This window comes from Oryzias latipes, chromosome 19, assembly GCF_053564925.1.
Source record: "Oryzias latipes strain Hd-rR chromosome 19, Olatipes_Hd-rR_3.1".
Taxonomy (NCBI): domain Eukaryota; kingdom Metazoa; phylum Chordata; class Actinopteri; order Beloniformes; family Adrianichthyidae; genus Oryzias; species Oryzias latipes.
In genome coordinates this window covers 5774540-5790750 of record NC_136255.1, presented here as the reverse complement: position 1 = coordinate 5790750, position 16211 = coordinate 5774540, and the positions used below count along the sequence as shown (strand labels likewise).

Sequence of the window (16211 nt, the reverse complement as noted above, 5' to 3'; positions counted from 1 at the left end):
CAAATTTGGGTTTTTGTTTTTTTCTGTGCTCTTTGGCCAACAGGAAAAGGTCTTGAGTGTGTTTATCCATCTGTGTTTGCTTAGCACACAAAGAGCTTTTAACAGTGCTTTGCTGCTTTGCTCATAATGAGACGACAAGAGAATAGCTCGGCTTTGGGTTAGGTGCCTTTCAGTTTGAATCGCTCACAGCTCAACTCGACAAACACTGAAACAAAAACTCTATGAGACAAAGTTGAAGCTGATGAACTCTGGAAGACCTTTAGGAAGGCCAAAAGGAAATGTAATAAATAAATCAAGATTTATCCCTAAACTCTGTCTCATTCTTTTTTATTTAAAAAACTTTGTCACCCCAAAAAAGGCTGCAAAACAGTCATAAAGCACTGTCAGACATTTTGGTTGGAATTTAACTGCTACTTCTGTGTATTTTAAATTATCATTTAAAGTAGAATCATTTGTCATGGTTTTAGCCCAAAGTAACAAAAAACATGAGTCATGGGTCATATTTTAATGCTGCTGGTTTGTGCCGACTTACTTGATGATGTCTTTGTGTCCATTCCTGGCTGCCAGGTGGAGCGGGGTGGTGGAGGGCCAGTCTGAGCTGTCACCCCCTCCGTCTCCCTCTAACAGGGTGGTCACCATGTTACTGCTTAGCAGCAACTGAGCAACCTAAAGATGTACAAACCGGAAAATGAAGAAGCAGGGTCATTTCCGGCACGGTAACGTTGGGAGTTGGGTCATCTGGACCCCACAAGATAGCACATGGGTTAATTCAAGATTAATGTTCCAGCTACAAACAAAACAAGCTTTAAAGGGTCACGTTTCATGTCTGACATTAGGTTGGCACATCGACTGAGTGAGGTAAAATGTTTGCAGTCAGATCATCAGGTTGTGCGACTAAACTTATGAATAAAGTAAATCTCACAGGCACTTAATGGAAAGAGACAATGCATCTACAAAGGCCACAAAAAATGCCACTCCAACATCAGCTTTGCCATACCTTCAGTCTGCCAAACTCACAGGCCAGGTCTAGAGGAGTCTTCTTGGCCTTGTTCATGAGGCAGGGGTTAGACTGGTGCTGCAGAAGCATCTCAGACTGAACGTAAAAAAGGTGAGAGTTACACAACAAAGGGCTGCTTCACATCAGGCATCATTCATCAACTCACATGCCAGTCATCACCAACATTTGTTCCGATGTTTTGTTTGTCCATACTATGATTGAGGTGCTACTTGTCTTGGTTTTAGTTCCTACTGTAGGTGTGCGTGTGTGTGAAAGTGCATATTTGTGTGTGTGTGTGTGAAAGTGTTTTAGTGAGTGAGACAGTGGGTATTAGTGAGTGCGCATATGTGTGTAGGGGTGTGCTTGGGGTGAGTGAGAGTGTGTAAAAGGGTTCATTTGTGTTTTTATGTAAAAGTGTGCATTTGTGTGTGAGTGAAGTAGTGTATTGGTCAGAGAATGTGTGTAGGTGCATCAGTAAGTAAGTCTGCATTAGTGTGTCAGAGCATGTAAAAGTGTGTGTGTGTGTTTAAAGCTTACATCTGTGCGTGAAAGTTTCCATTACTGACACGAGAGTGTGTGTAAAAGTGTGCATAAGCAAGTGAGGGGATGCATTACTGTGTGGAAGCATGAGTAAAAGTGTGTTTTTGTGTGTAAGAGCGTGTGTAAAAATAAGTATTAGTGAATGAGTGTAGGGGGGGAGAGGTTTGCATTTGTGAGTGAGAGTGTGTGAGTGTGACACTGTGTAGTAGTAAGTGAAAGTGTGAATTGGTGAGTACAAGTGTTTAAATTGTTCATTCGTGTGTAAGTGTGTGTGATTGTGTGTGAAAGAAAAGTCTCATGTTTATTACTTTGCAGGGCCCAATCCCAAGGAGCCCACCAAATGAGCTCCACTAGTGATGAAAAAACTAAAGTGAAAAATGAAACACTTTTTGGTTTTGGGTTTGTGTGTGTGTGTGTGGGTGTAGGTGTGTGTGTGTGTGCTTTCTGATTTTCCCTCTGGAAAATGGTGGACCCCACAAAAACTGGCGGGCTCCCCAAAAGAGGTTTGCAACTACACATGTGTTAGTTAGTGTGGGAGTGTGTAAGAGACTGTAATTATGCACGAGAGTGTACAAAAGTCAGTCTGTGAAAGTGTAAATGAGTGTGTGAATCTACAAGAGAGTGCACAGAGTATATGTGTGAGTTTGCGTGCAAGTATGCGTGAGAGTGTGCATGTATGAGTGTGTGAAAGAGCGTGTTCCTATTTGTGCAGCCAAATAGAGCTGCAGGACAGGAATGTGTGTGGTCTGGGACTGCCTTAATGGTATTACTGGTATTGTTAGTGGACAATAGTCGCTGGTACACAAAAGGAGTTAGGTGACGGTGAAACAGGAGACTGCCTCGTGCCTTTTAAGATGGCCTTTTGGCAGCTCTCTGAGTCTCAGCGTGTGGCAGAACTTACCACCTCATAGTGTCCATACTGCGCAGACAGGTGTAAGGGTATCTGTCCGTCACAGGAAAGTGAGTTGACAGAGGCACCAGCTCTCAGCAAAAGCAAAACAGAGTCACTTTTCCCCTGCCATGCTGCGTAGTGGAGCGGACGCATGCCTGGAGAAAGAGTCCAGGGATGTTACAGCTGTCAACATTTACTGCATAACTGAGTACAGTGCACTTTAAGGACCACAACATGCTATACAATTACAACATTCATCAAACAAATCATGAGCTCATTTAAAATAAACAAAACTGTTTGTCAGCAGGGCCATGAATTAGGATATCTTAATGAATGAACTGTTGGGTAATCCGTGATGAAAAAAGGCAGATCGTAGGCAGATTTAGGGGATATTTTTCAAGAAACTAGTTTGAAACGTTTTCGCCTCTAAATTGTGGACGGGAATGCTGACGCTGAGGAAAACCACCTTCCTGCCCCTCCTCACTGCTAATAAATGTCTGTTTATACCCTCTCCTGCTAGCTTACAGCCCCTCACACCCCCAAGCTAACATCAGCAGTGTAGCAAAAATAGTGAGCGATATTGGAGCTATCCAGCCGTACAGTTTTGAGTCAGATGCCAGCTGAATGGGGCGGAGCAGGGAGCTTGTGGCCCGCCCAGGGTATCTTCTTTGTCACAAATACAATGTTTTTCTTTTCTTTTTTTCTCTTTGCTCCTGATTCACAGCGATTTGAATAAAGACATAACCAGAAATGCAATTTTTAAGCCCATTTTCTTAATAAAAGTCCTCCGTCATCAGAAAAGTTTCACAAGAACATGTTAAAAAACACCATTTTTATTGGAATGAGTCTTTATAATATCTAAAAGTTGTGAAACAAGATCACTAGCAGCCATGTTTCCAATATTATGCCTGAAAAACACTAAAAACTTGGCATGAGCTAGACAGAACGGCACATCAGTAATGACGGTCCAAATCCTGCTTAGATTCAATTTTTAATCAAACAGGTGGAAATATTACATCCCTTAAAAGTAACTTCAAGATAAAGAAACAGATGAACATGCAACCACTGACAAGAGAACAAAAGTTGTTCAGACTGAGCGGACCTAACCGACATGCTTGAGCCACAGCGCATGGCTTCAAATGTTGTTTTGTTCATTTTCATAAACTCTAATTATAAAAATAATGACAAAAATATAGAAATAAATGGGACATTTTGAGCCACATGCTTGAAGTTGTCAAATAGTTGATGCTGTCAGAGGTATGAGTTACCAGTTGATGGACATGAGAGAGAGCTTGGGTTCCATAAATTTAGGAGCAGGCAGCAAGTGGTAAATTTGAAATTGAACATTTCTCACAGTCCTTCAATGATCTACACTCGACCTCAGAAGAGTTGGGAGCACTTTGCTTCTCTGGTTTCAGCAGCCGAGCGTCAGCTCTAATTTCCACAGCATCTGCTCCACACTCCGCAGTGGACAAACTTCAAAGCGAAATCATATTCAGAGTCCAACTTATTTTGTCTGAAAGCTTTTGGGGAAGTTTCGAATTCAGAGTGGATTTCACCCCTGCTGACAACATACGTAGTAGAAACTTTTACAAGAGAACTTTTTCTCCGTCTTGAAGTTTGTTTGAACTAGTGAAACTGTTCTGCCATCAGAATACCATTGACGTCCTTGATATCCACAGTGGCCTGGGCCTCCAGCAGCAGAGACAGCAGTTCTGTTGGGCCCGTCAGAGCGGCGTGGTGCAGCGCAGAAAAGCTGAAGGCAAAAAAATATATATAAAGGAGGGGAGAGGGGTTATAAATCTGCTTTTCAGCAGGTGAAAACTTGGAGCAGCCCTGGAGAAGAATTTAGGTTTAACCTTTAACAGATATCAACACTGGTACTCGTGAATTATGGGACAAAAGTGCATCAACATGTACATCTGTGCAGCTATAAACTTCAAAACATTACATATGGATCTTTTTGATGTGAAAATAAAACCATGTTCTGCCAACAAGCCTGGAATTCCCTTGAGGTGATACAGAGATTATAACCCGGAGCAGGAGTCAGTGAGGAAACACACTGCCGGAGCTGGAGTTAAGCATTATCTCTGTGTAAGAAGACAGACACTTGGGTGATTTCACACAGCCTCAGGCGCTCACTGAAGCCCTTCACTGCACTCTGTACACCAGCACTCTGCATAAAAGCTCTGCCTAGCTCTTCTTCATCTGTTGCTCCACACATACCAGTAAAGAACAGTGTGAATGGGCATGCTGGAGAATTATTATAAACTGAGATACTATCACTCAGGAAGATCCCCAAATCAGTCACCAGGGTAATGTCAGAGTAAGGGTGCAACGATTAATCAACTTAAGTGATGTATCGATTGATATTCTTACGTTCCAACCAGGTCGATCCAACTGAGACAAGTTGTTAATCGAATTGGCATATACCAATATAAAATCATTTTAAAATGAAATAAATCGGTTTTACTCTCATGTAAAAATGACCTGACAACACAAATGTCATGTTAGTAAAAACTTATGAGTCCATGAGTCCGGTCCCAACACTTTGAATGTAGCAGATACAGTATGTGACCATACAGTGTGCTATAATATTCCAATAATGTTCTTTTTGGAATATTTTCATGTGGAAAAACAACAGTGGGCTGAACTTTAGGAAACAAAAATGTGAAAGGATTTAGCATTAATTCTTGTTTACTTGTTTGTCTGTACACATAACGTATTTAACTAGCACTTGATTATCTTGCAAGAAATAAAATGAATCTGGAAAACGTCACCTGTTCTGTTCAGTACCAGGAATTTATCTCTGAGTCACACTGGTTGGATTTTGCGCTAAAGATGCTGGATGTATTTTAGGTCAGTGAATTGGACCCAATCGGAATAAAAATAAACCAATATACACCCCTAGTCTAAAGCCTTAGTCACATGTACCCGTACGGGTGCTGCAGGTTTTCGGGTTGTCTGGGCTGATGGAGGGTCTTAGAGAGGAGCAGCCGCGTCCTAAAGAGAGCGCAGGTGTGTCTTGCAGTTCCCTTGAAGCTCATCCGGCCACCTCAAAGGGGCGTCATGAAAGTGCAATGTACCATTATTGTGCGTGTTGTGAGTGCAGCTTGGAGTATTTGTGAGGATTGTGTAAGTAACACGCACTTATGATGTACGGGTGATGCTTTTTATCGTCACACTTTAGCCGTTGGTAAGGTGAGAGTACTGGACCCTCACTGATCCTGCGTGGGGTTTGCAGGCGATGCGGAAGTGTCCATAAGACATCCATAGGATGTCGATACAAACTACGCTCTGATTGTCTAATTTTATTATTTCTAAATGTAAGGCTGAACACAGTGAGACTGTAGGGGAGCACACTTATTACTTGAACAGCAACATCAAGCTCCTTACACAGTTACACAATCCGGGACTGTTGGTAAGTGAAACATCCATGTGACACGAATGCGTCTATCTATTAGTGCCCCTTGAATGTGATATAAGTGTTCACTACGACCTGGTGGTGGCAGCATCGCCTGAGAAGATCATGTGGATGAATAATTTCCAACTACGGGTTCACCAAGCGATCTACAACCGGGATATTTTGTGTGGATCACATGTGCCCTGTACAGGTTTGGCCACTTTTGGACTTGCAGACAACCTTTCACTGCAAGGGCAGTTATAACTTTAGGTTAAGAACTTAACCCCGGTTCTCTGAAACATGAGTCAGGTATCTCACTATGGGACACGCCCCCTGCGCTGTCCCCCAGAAGCTCTTTTTCATTACGCCAGTCTTGACTGGCAGACAGAAGGTGACGTCTGCTCTCAGGAGGCGGGACTTCCTCCTGCTATAAGAGCCGGACGCCATCTTCTCTCCTCAGTCTAAGTAAGCACACCTCTTCTCGCTCCAGGCAAGGAGGGTGATCTGGTGAGATACCTCACTCATGTTTCAGAGAACCGGGGTTAAGTTCTTAACCTAAAGTTCTCTTTCAACATTCGTTTCGGTATCTCACTATGGGATGTAGAGACTCCCGTATTGCCAGACAAGCTTACTCCGAAGACCAACAGAGAACAACCAGGCTGATCATACAGGTGTAGGTGTGGACCCCACACCTAGCACCGCGTGAGGCAGCCCTGGTCTAGTGACATCCAATCTATAAAATCTGATGAAAGTGTGAGGTGTTGCCCAACTGGCAGCCGTGCACACATCATCCAGAGAGATGCCCTGAAAAACTGCCCATGATGGTGCCATGCCGCGAGTGGAATGAGCGCGCAGGCCCGCCGGGGGTGTTAACCCCTTGCTGTTATAAGCCATGGTTATAGCGCCCACAACCCAGTGTGACAGGCGTTGTTTGGTTATAGGCTTTCCTGTGTGAGGAGAAGCCCACGACACAAACAGCTGCTCAGATTTTCTGAAACCAGCCGTCCTCTCCACATACATGCGCAGCGCCCGCACAGGGCACAATGTGTGAAGCCGCTCCGTAGAGGAAAAAGGAGGCGGATTGAATTCCAAAAACTCAATGGGGTGGCAAGGTATGGTAGGGTTGAAAACCTTGGGCATAAATGCCGGATTCGGTTTCAACAAAACCTTAGAATCCCCTCTGGAGAACTGCAAACAGGACGGGTGAACTGACAACGCATGGATGTCGCTCACTCGTTTAGCAGAAGCTAGTGCAATAAGCAGAGCTGTTTTAAAAGAGAGCGCTTTGAGGCTGACTTGCCTCAGTGGCTCAAACGGTGCGCACGACAGTGCGTCCAGCACCACCGGTAAATCCCAAGGAGCAAGAAGGCTTTTCGACACCGGTCGGAGCCGACGTGCGCCCCTCATAAACTGACAAACAAGCGGATGCTGGCCCACTGTTTTGTCATTAACACCTATGTGACAGGCGGATATGGCCGCCAGATACACTTTAATGGTGGAAAAGGACAAACCTTTTTCAATCAGTTCCTGAAGGAACGATAGAATGACTGGGACTGGGCTCTGGAAAGGCATTACGGCCATTTTTACGCACCAGTCCTCAAAAACGCACCATTTGGCGCCGTAGGCGGAGCGGGTGGACCGCGCTCTGGCACTCTGGATCGTGTCCACGACGTTCTGCGGGAGTCCCACTGCCATGAGATTCAGCCTCTCACGGGCCAGGCCCACAGAGCCAGGCGTTCCGGATGAGGATGAAAAATTTCCCCGCGGGCCTGCGACAGGAGGTCCCTGCGTAAAGGCAGGGGCCACGGTTGGCTGTGCAGCATCTGAATGATGTCCACTAGCCAGTGTTTCCCGGGCCACCGAGGGGCTACGAGGATGAGAGAGTGTTTCCCCATCCGAACCCTGGTGAGGGTAGGGGCAATCAACTCCAACGGTGGGAACGCATACAGAAGTTGGCACGGCCACTTGTGCGCTAGAGCGTCCACCCCCAGGGGGGCGCTCTGGTCCGTCAGAGAGTAGAACATTTGACACTGGGCGTTCTCCGCTGACGCAAAGAGATCGACCTATGCTTGACCGTTAATGCTCCACATCTGGGCTACCACCTGGCTGTGGAGCTTCCATTCCCTGTAACGCGGGTTCCCTCTGGAGAGCAGGTCGGCTCCCCGGTTCATTATCCCCGGTACATGGATGGCCCGCAGCGACAGAAGACGGGAACTGCTCCACATAATCAGTCTGTGTGCTAGCGTGTGCAACTGAAATGAGCGCAGCCCTCCTTGTCTGTTGATATACGCCACCACTGTGGTATTGTCGGTCCTGACTAAAACATGGCGCCCTTTCAGGAAGGGTAAGAAATGTTTCAGTGCAAGAGACACCGCCAGGAGTTCCAAGCAGTTTATGTGAACTGATCGCATGTGGGAGCCCCACAGACCGTTCACTGTCCTGCCCTCGTGAGTGGCTCCCCAGCCTGTCAGCGAGGCGTCTGTGGTGATCACCTGTCTTGTTTGCACGGTTCCCATGACAACACCCGTGGTGAGGAAGGAGATATCCCTCCACTTGTGTAGGGCGAGAATGCACGTAACCGAAGCAAGCACTCGCCGGTGACCATGGCGGGCGGGGCTTAGATTGAGCGACGCCACCCACCGCTGAAAAGGACGCATGTGTAAGCGGCCAAAAGGGATGACGGACAGCGCCAATGCCATCAGCCCGAGGAGTTTGAGGCACAGTCTGAATGTTATCCACGCCCCCCTGCGGAACTGTGACAGACACGCCCGGAAGGCTGTCACTCTCTCCGCTGAGAGTCGCGCTCTGAACTCGACCGAGTTCAGGGATAAGCCGATGAAAGTGATCGTTTGAACTGGTGTCAATAAGCACTTTCCCCAGTTTACTGTGAAGCCCAGTGCAGTTAGGTGCGATGTGAGCAACCCGGCCTGCCTCCTGAGTTCTTCGGGAGACTGCGCTGCGAGCAGCCAGTCGTCTATATACATGGCCAGCCCAACGCCCATCTGTCTCATGGGTGCGACGGCGGCCTCCGTGCATTTCACAAACACCCGTGGACTCAGTGAGAGGCCGAAGGGGAGCACTAGAAACTCGTAAACCTTCCCTCAAAAGGAAAATCTGAGATCCTTTCTGTGAGGGGGGTATATTGGGACGTGAAAATATGCGTCTTTCAAATCTATGGAGACGAACCAGTCTCCTGGACGCACAAACCGTACCAGACCTGCGTGTGTTAGCATTCTGAATTTGTACTTCCTCAAGTATTTGTTCAGTGCTCGCAGGTCTAGAATCGGACGCAGGCCTCCACCCCGTTTTGGGACCAGGAAGTATCTGGAGTAGAAACCGCTGTGAGCCTGCTCCGGTGGCACTAGCTGAATGGCTCTTTTGCCTTGCAGTGTTTTGATCTCTTCCTGCAAAATTCGTGCATTTTGCCCCCTGGCCTGCGACTGCAGTATACCATTGAAAAGGGGAGGGGTGGATGCAAACTGGAGTCTGTAACCCTTGGTAACAGTACTTATAACCCAGTCTGGCGCCCCGCAGTGCCGCCATTGCTGTGATTTGTCCGAGAGCGGGCCGAGCGGCTTCCGCGCTGAGACACTGGTGGGCGTGGCCAACACGAGCTGCGCTGACGCAGGGCTCGCTGCTACCACGGGGCTGGGCTGCTGTGCCACTGGTGGAGCAACAGCTCCCTCCTGTGGCCTCATGTGCAGCTGCGCAGCTCCCACTCGGCTTCCCGTCATTTGTATGTTTTTTGTTTTTTGTTTTGTCTTTTTGTGTTGAGGCTGCGCCCTTGGCTCGGGGCCTGGTTGCGCGCCTCTGGGATTTTTTATTTGTGTTGGTTTTAAAAACCTTTTCAAACACTTTCTGGGACACAACTGTGGCTCCACTGAGCTCTCTGTGGGTCCCTCTTTTCTCCTTTTCAACTGGCTGTGAACGGTGAGGGCCACCTGTGCCTCTGCACGCCTTTTGGTCGGGCTGGAACATGCCATGGAGAAAAACGACAGGAACGGAACGTGTCGTGGAAGGGGGGAAGCAGGCTTCTGGTTGTGCCCGCTCTCCATCCCTGTTGGTTGCGCCCTAGGTGGCACGCCTCTTTTTCTTTGCGCTCTGAGCGACAGGAGGCGCTGGCTGGGCTGACGTCACGTTGGGAGCAGACGGTTTCTTGGCCCAGGCCCCTCTGGCCTCAGCAGGCTTTCCGTGGCTCCGGTCACCTGGCTGGGGCTGGCGTTTCGGAGTGCGGTAAGCTGGTCTAGCTACCGCTTGAGCGAAGGAAAGACGCAGTGCAGCTGGGGAAGGAGGGGGTACCTTCCTGGGCAGACACAGCTGCAGCGCTTCACCTTCCCGTTTCTTCTCCTCACAGCGCCTTTGCATTGTGGCCATTGCTGGCCCAAATAGGCTCTTTGGGTCCACCGGCACATCGAGGAGTTGACTCTTCTCCTTCTGAGAGAGACTGGATAAGTTCAGCCACCGGGCTCTTTCCTGGACAACCATGAGGGCCATGGCTCGCCCAGAGGCTTGGACTGCGGACCTTTGGAGACGCAGACAAAGGTCTATGACCACGCATAGCTCGTTCCACAGGTCTGGGGTTGGTGTGCTTGACATCTGTTCCTGCAGCTCTGCCTGGTAGGCTAGGAGCAGAGAAGATGCATTCAGGGCTTTCAACGATGTGGCAACTGCCTTGTAGCCCTTTTCGGTGAGAGTTGACTGGAAGCAGTCAGCTTTCGAGGGCAGGGCGGGGCCCGCGGAAGTCATGGTGGACTTCTGTGTCGGGTGCAGGTAGGATGCCAGCAGCGGTTCGACTGTAGGGATCTGCGAGAATCCGTTGTCCTCCATGGTGGCCCAGTCCAAAGCCGAGCCTCCCAGGACGGGGCTTTTGGCTGAAAAGGGGGTGCTCCAGGTCCTGGTCGCTTCCTCCAAGCACTCAGGGAACACTGGCAGCAGCTGTTTGCTGGAAGACTTGGCTTTAGGCAGTCTTTTTCCCTCATAGCGAGACGTGGTGGCCTCGGTGAGGGCTTCAGGCCACTTAATGCCCAGCTTTTCAGCTGCTCTTCTGCAGACATCATGCAGGTCCATCGCGGCGGTCGGGTTTGGGAAGCCGCCGCACGCGTTGCCCGCAGCCAGCGGCTTTGCAGCCGATGGCAGAAGGAAAGGCTCGCTGTCCTCCTCAGAGCCGAGGCTGATGGACTCGTCTCCGGAGTCGGGCACAGTGTCCTGAAACTCCGGGGGCGCGGCCTCCTGCTCATCCATGCCCTCGAGTGGTGCGACCGTATCCAGTTGGTCGCCCCAGCTCATGCCTGCCACCTCCCCCTGCGTAGACTCCTCTGGTAGTGGGGGGCTGGTTACCCCCAAGACCGGGTCCGCCTTGGACAGGCTAGCTTGGCGCGCTAGTCTGCGTCTCAGGGTCTTGAGGGAGAGGCGCGCACAATGCTCGCAGCTAGCCGGAGATGCTAACGCGTCCTGGGCATGTTGCAGCCCCAGACATGCAGAACAGGCAGAATGGGTGTCTGCCCCGGCGATTTTGCTGCCGCATGAGCAGGCTCTAGGCAGAGGTCTGACCGTTTCCATGGCGAGGAAAAGGTTCAGGCTCCATGACGACTTCGTCGACTCCAGTTGAGAGCGAAGCGCGAAAATTACTAGTATGGTGACTAGTTCTAACGGGTGCTGTTTGGAGACAGACCAACCGCGTGACCCAGACAAGCTATGTAACACCGACTAGCGTTCAGCGACCGAGTTGTTAGCTCGCTCTAGGAACAGTTAAGCTAGCTTTGGATACTACACCTGCCGTCTGAGGATGCTTCTGGGAGCGAGAAGAGGTGTTAGACTGAGGAGAGAAGATGGCGTCTGGCTCTTATAGCAGGAGGAAGTCCCGCCTCCTGAGAGCAGACGTCACCTTCTGTCTGCCAGCCAAGACTGGCGTAATGAAAAAGAGCTTCTGGGGGACAGCGCAGGGGGCGTGTCCCATAGTGAGATACCGAAACGAATGTTGAAAGAGAACTAAGGTTTAAGCAACAGTTTCTTTGCATCTACAAATTAAGAATTTAATCTCAAAGAATTTATTTCATATTTCATCAAATGCTACCAAAACAATAAAAAAATTAAACCAGAGCAACATTTACATAATTAATGTAAATGGAAAAGATATTTCTAATTGTATTAAGAGTTTAAAGGGTATTTTGTTAACATTTGTTAACCTTTTTTGTGTACTCTGTGAGCAGCTGTGGAACAAAGGTAGAGTGGTCAACCTCTGATCGGGAGGTCGCAGGTTTGGTTACAGCCTTGCTTGTCAATGTATTGTGTATTGAAGGGTTCTCGGGGAAAACAATGAACACCAAATTGCTACTGGTGGTTACAGGTTGGTGATATGTATGGCAGCAGAGCTGTGTGTGCGCAGGTCTGCATGTGTGCACATGGGCAAATGAAACTTGTGACTGTAAAGTACGTTGGACCTTAATTAAGGTAGAAAAGCATAATTGAGTATAAATAATTTGCTTCTATATTATTTGTATGTAGTTTTCTGTTTTCATTTAAAAATAACTCCTTTCTTTGTCCCTGTTATAATGGCAAACAGCATCCATCAAAAACTGCACAAATTCAGGTCATTAGTGACCTAATATCATTTATTTTAAATCTTCTTTTCTTTGTGTGTATTTACATGAATCTGCTTTGGTTTCACTTTGGAGCTTTTGCTTCTGATCTAACATCGTTGATTTATGATTGTGATCATTCATGTGACACTGCCAACATCTGGAAAAGGTAATTCACTGCTATATGTTGAAAAGTTTGGCTGCAATTGCTGAATTGCCAAGGTGTTAGCTAAAACATCTGCAGATACTGAAAAATCAGCAAGAAAGAAAAAAGCTATACAAGCCTCCTGCACCGCTTTCCGGCAATAGAGTGTACTCTACGGTTCTGTCTTTGGGTGGCTGGTATCAGGTTGTTTATGGGTTTGACATTCTATGAGCTATATTTCTGTGGGTGTCAGGGAGACCCTGGCGACCTTTGCTGCCCACCGTGGGCTCATCTGAAGTATGTATAGTTTTATGTGTGTATATATGGATAACTATGTATGTGCAGGCTTGTGCAGACGATGGTTTTATCTACACTTATTTGCGTTTTTGTGATATTTGAGTGTGTAGATGTGTTGGGCAAGAATAAGCTGAGCTTATTAATAAGGTGAGGTGCCAAATTAGCTTTAAATGCATGGGAAATACTCAACATTACCTAAAAAGATATAAACAAATACATTTTTACTGGATAAACTGTAAAAACTGCATCAAAGATGTGCCAAGTAACCCTTTACTTTATAAAAATTGCTTATTATATCTAAACTCAATGAAATTTGAAGAAATGTCTCAGTCTAAAACAGCTTATGGTGTCAGACTGAGCTCAGGAGTGTAAGAACTGCACCAGAATTCACTTCTAAGTAGTTCAGTATATACAGGGCATGTAGAAGCTCAAAAAAGACCAGAATTAAAAAAGCAACAGATCAAAAATTGTAACCATTATTATTGGGAGAAATGCTGCAATTTTGCTTCTTAAAACTAGCAGTCACTGAAAAGAGAAATGATAACCTTAACTGTGAAATTCAATGGCCAAAAATTGGTCGTTAGGTTTGCTGAAGATATGAATTGACTAAAATTATAAGGTACAAAAAAAGAGAGAATAGATCAAAAGAAAATTTATTTTAGAATAGAATGAAATGAAATGGAATATAATAAATGGAATTTACCGTAATAGAATAGAATAGACTAGTAATTTATTGATTGTGAGGGAAATTAAATGCAGTCAAACTAACAATGCAAAACAAGTTGTAGCAAGTTTTGACATATTCCAAAGTTATCACAGAGCTACTTGGGATGTTTAGAAATAAGTATTTTGCCTTCAGGTCTGGAGGATGTGCAGACTTTCTGCTCATGTCTTGTCACCTCACTGTGGGATGATGTTGATTCAATGACGCATGTTTGCTCACCTTTCCCGGTCACCATCCTCCCCTCAGCTCATCAGATAAGTACTTCCTCTAAAGCGCACACAACCGTGGCCATGGACAACCTCCCCCATGTCCCTGAGATGGACATGCTTGATTCCCAACCCACCGCCTTCCATCAGCCCTGTCTCTGCATCACACACAGCTTCTGCACGTGTGCAAAAAGGCTTTCAGTTTGAAAGTAAATCTCTCAGCTATTTTTTAAAGAATGAAAAACAAAATATGCATGGTGCTGTTTCAAAATGAAAGTATGTTGGGGGTTTTTACGAGCTGCAGACAAGGTTGGGTGTTCTTTTGAACATGCTAAAACAGCTAGCATGCAGGTGTGTCAGACTGAGTTTTTTTTTCTACATGTTACTAAAAGGTTGGGAGTACCGTTCTGCGCAGAGGCGGTCCTGGCTAGTTTGGCGCCCAGGGCGAAACACTGGACGGTGTGCCCCCCCCCCCCCCCCCATTGACATTATTGCAGTAAGTTGACACGATAGTAGGAGCGTCCTAGCGCAAATTTTATTAACTTTATGTGGAAATGGGCAGTTTAGTGTAGAAAATCTGCAGGGGGGAAAAAAACGCCACTGGTTCTGCATGTCAACCAAATGACGTACATCACGGTGAGGATGATTGTTCACTGACACATTTTTTAAGTATATTTTACTTTTTTTGTTTATTTATCTTTGATGGTAGTCTACCCACATGTCCGTCATGATCGGGGTAGTGAGCACCCCTGTTCTAGAGTTATTGTGAATACAGTTAATAAAGTCTGACTCGACTGACTCTTCTGTCTCATTTAATGTGCCTTATAGTTCAGTTAAGTTTGAAAATTAATCATTCTTTGGTGGTGCAGCTTATAATCTGGTGCGCCCTATACTGCAAAAATATAGTACTTCTAAATATTGAGTACTTATATCTTAAAAGTGGTTCTTTATTTTTAATTAAATTATTTTTTATAAACTTGAAACCACAAGCAAAAGTTCAAGAAGCTTTTAATAAAGTATATGAATTAAAATGTAGCAAAAGCATAAAAAAAAACTTTTCACTGTTGATTTTCAGATCAGGATTTTTACAAATTTGAGCCTATTTAGACCAATAGAAACTTCAACAGCACTAAAATTCACAGTTACCTGGGTCTGCTCATTAGAAAACATAGTTTAGCAGCAATATATTAAAAGAAGATGATTTGTTCTTGTTCTTTTGTAGAATTTACAGAAAGGGTAGCGGATGTGTGTTTTTGGTAAATACCTCTGCTAACTCCTTTAACAAAGTAACAAAGTCAAAGAACTCTAGAAAGTCACTATCCTGTAATTGCAGTCAAAAGTTAAGTTCATAACAACATGCATGAGTGAGCTCAGACTGGATCGTTGCCCAAACCTGTGCGTCCATCAAGACTAAGTGACTCATTGATGACTCCTCTAATCTCTGCTCCATCATTTCTTCAAACACACAAACCAAAGCCTGTTCATGCACGTTCTTCCTACCCGTCTGAGTCTTGATAGTTGACGTTGAGCTTCTTGGTAGAGCCAAGCAACTCTGGAAAAGAGAAAGACAAAGACATTTAGTGTTCAGTTACCTGTAGAAAAGTCCAGAGTTTTTAGCTATGTTTCATACATTAAAACCACCTTTTTTCCACATTATTGAGCATAGCTCACCAGACTTAGTTTCTTTAAACTTGTTTTCAATCAGATTCTTTGGCCTTCCCTTTGTTAGAGGAGTATGCTTTCTGTCTGTTAAGTCAGCGAACAAAAAGGAATATAAAAGGGAGGACAGGAAGAAATTCTCCATCCAGTCTGAGCTGTCCGAGCAAACACAAACAGGATTTAAAGGAATAAAAAGGAAGAGCATCGGAAGCTGGAAAATGCATTAAACACAAAAAATCTGTCAGTTTCTTTACAAAGAAAGGAACTCTTCATTAGGGGGTAGAGTGGGGGCTGCATTTGCTAGTCTGTTTTTCAACATGACATTGATTGATCTGTGAGTCACCCAAGCACAAAAAGAGACTAAAGCAGGCAGAACTCTTCTGCTACGTTCACACAGCCCTCGGTAATGTGAGTTCAAGCGGCCACTATCAATGAAAAGTCCATTGGACGCAATTCAGGCTTCCGTGTTCAAAACTCTCGAGTTGTGTCAGGTGTCGCCGCCACATGACCACTGAAACCAAGTCAAACTTTGACTAATCAGGGACTTGAATTTGGTAGAGACGAATAGATTTTTAAACAAGTGTTCAAGAACGCCCGTTTCGGTGTTCGTAGAGTTTCAAGTGTTCAACAGCAGCAGTTTCGTCAACTTTGGAAAATAAATAAATAAATTATACAGTTTCCAGCGAGCTCTTTAGCAATGAACTTATGATTGCAAAATTATTTTTTATTCTCAAATCATTCCATGTCACTGTTTTTGTCGATGTAACTTA

The 16211-nt window shown here is 45.9% G+C and overlaps 1 protein-coding gene across 13 annotated transcripts in view; it reads right to left on the bottom strand.

Annotated features, from left to right (window-relative positions):
* Positions 1-16211, bottom strand: part of LOC101167247 (caskin-2) — an 85155-nt gene that overhangs the window by 25690 nt on the left and 43254 nt on the right. For all 13 annotated transcript variants that reach the window (XM_078938013.1, XM_078938003.1, XM_078938009.1 and 10 more), the window contains 5 exons: positions 15283-15334; positions 4088-4185; positions 2439-2584; positions 998-1093; positions 533-666 (listed from right to left, as the gene is read on the bottom strand). In XM_078938013.1, coding sequence (XP_078794139.1) covers positions 533-666; positions 998-1093; positions 2439-2584; positions 4088-4185; positions 15283-15334 — 526 coding nt within the window. The remainder of the gene's footprint in view (positions 1-532; positions 667-997; positions 1094-2438; positions 2585-4087; positions 4186-15282; positions 15335-16211) is intronic.